The 267-nt window shown below is 49.1% G+C and overlaps 1 protein-coding gene across 1 annotated transcript in view; it reads right to left on the reverse strand.

Moving 5' to 3' along the window:
* Nucleotides 1-198: 198 nt before the first annotated feature.
* Nucleotides 199-267, reverse strand: part of LOC104628079 (ATP-sensitive inward rectifier potassium channel 12) — a 1,287-nt gene continuing 1,218 nt past the window's right edge. Inside the window, exon 2 of the mRNA XM_010296541.1 lies at nucleotides 199-264. Coding sequence (XP_010294843.1) covers nucleotides 199-264 — 66 coding nt within the window. The remainder of the gene's footprint in view (nucleotides 265-267) is intronic.

Raw genomic sequence — 267 nt, forward strand, 5'->3', positions numbered from 1 at the left:
GCGCCGTGGCCTGCCGCCGTCCCCTCCTGCAGACCGCTCAGTGGTTATTGCGATGAAACTGAAAACTATGAACGATACTAATTTCTCAAGCATTCCTATGGCACTTGCATTGTTCTGCATAATTTGAGCGGGTTGTAGGGGAAGAGATTAGAGGAGGAGAAAAAATACCCTCGGAGAAGTCAATGGAAGGACCAAGAATCATATTTCCGACTCCCTCCTGTACGACCGCTGATCCAACGCTATTGTGGCTTGAAGCCTCTCAAACTC

Source organism: Phaethon lepturus, unplaced genomic scaffold (assembly GCF_000687285.1).
Source record: "Phaethon lepturus isolate BGI_N335 unplaced genomic scaffold, ASM68728v1 scaffold49061, whole genome shotgun sequence".
NCBI lineage: Eukaryota > Metazoa > Chordata > Aves > Phaethontiformes > Phaethontidae > Phaethon > Phaethon lepturus.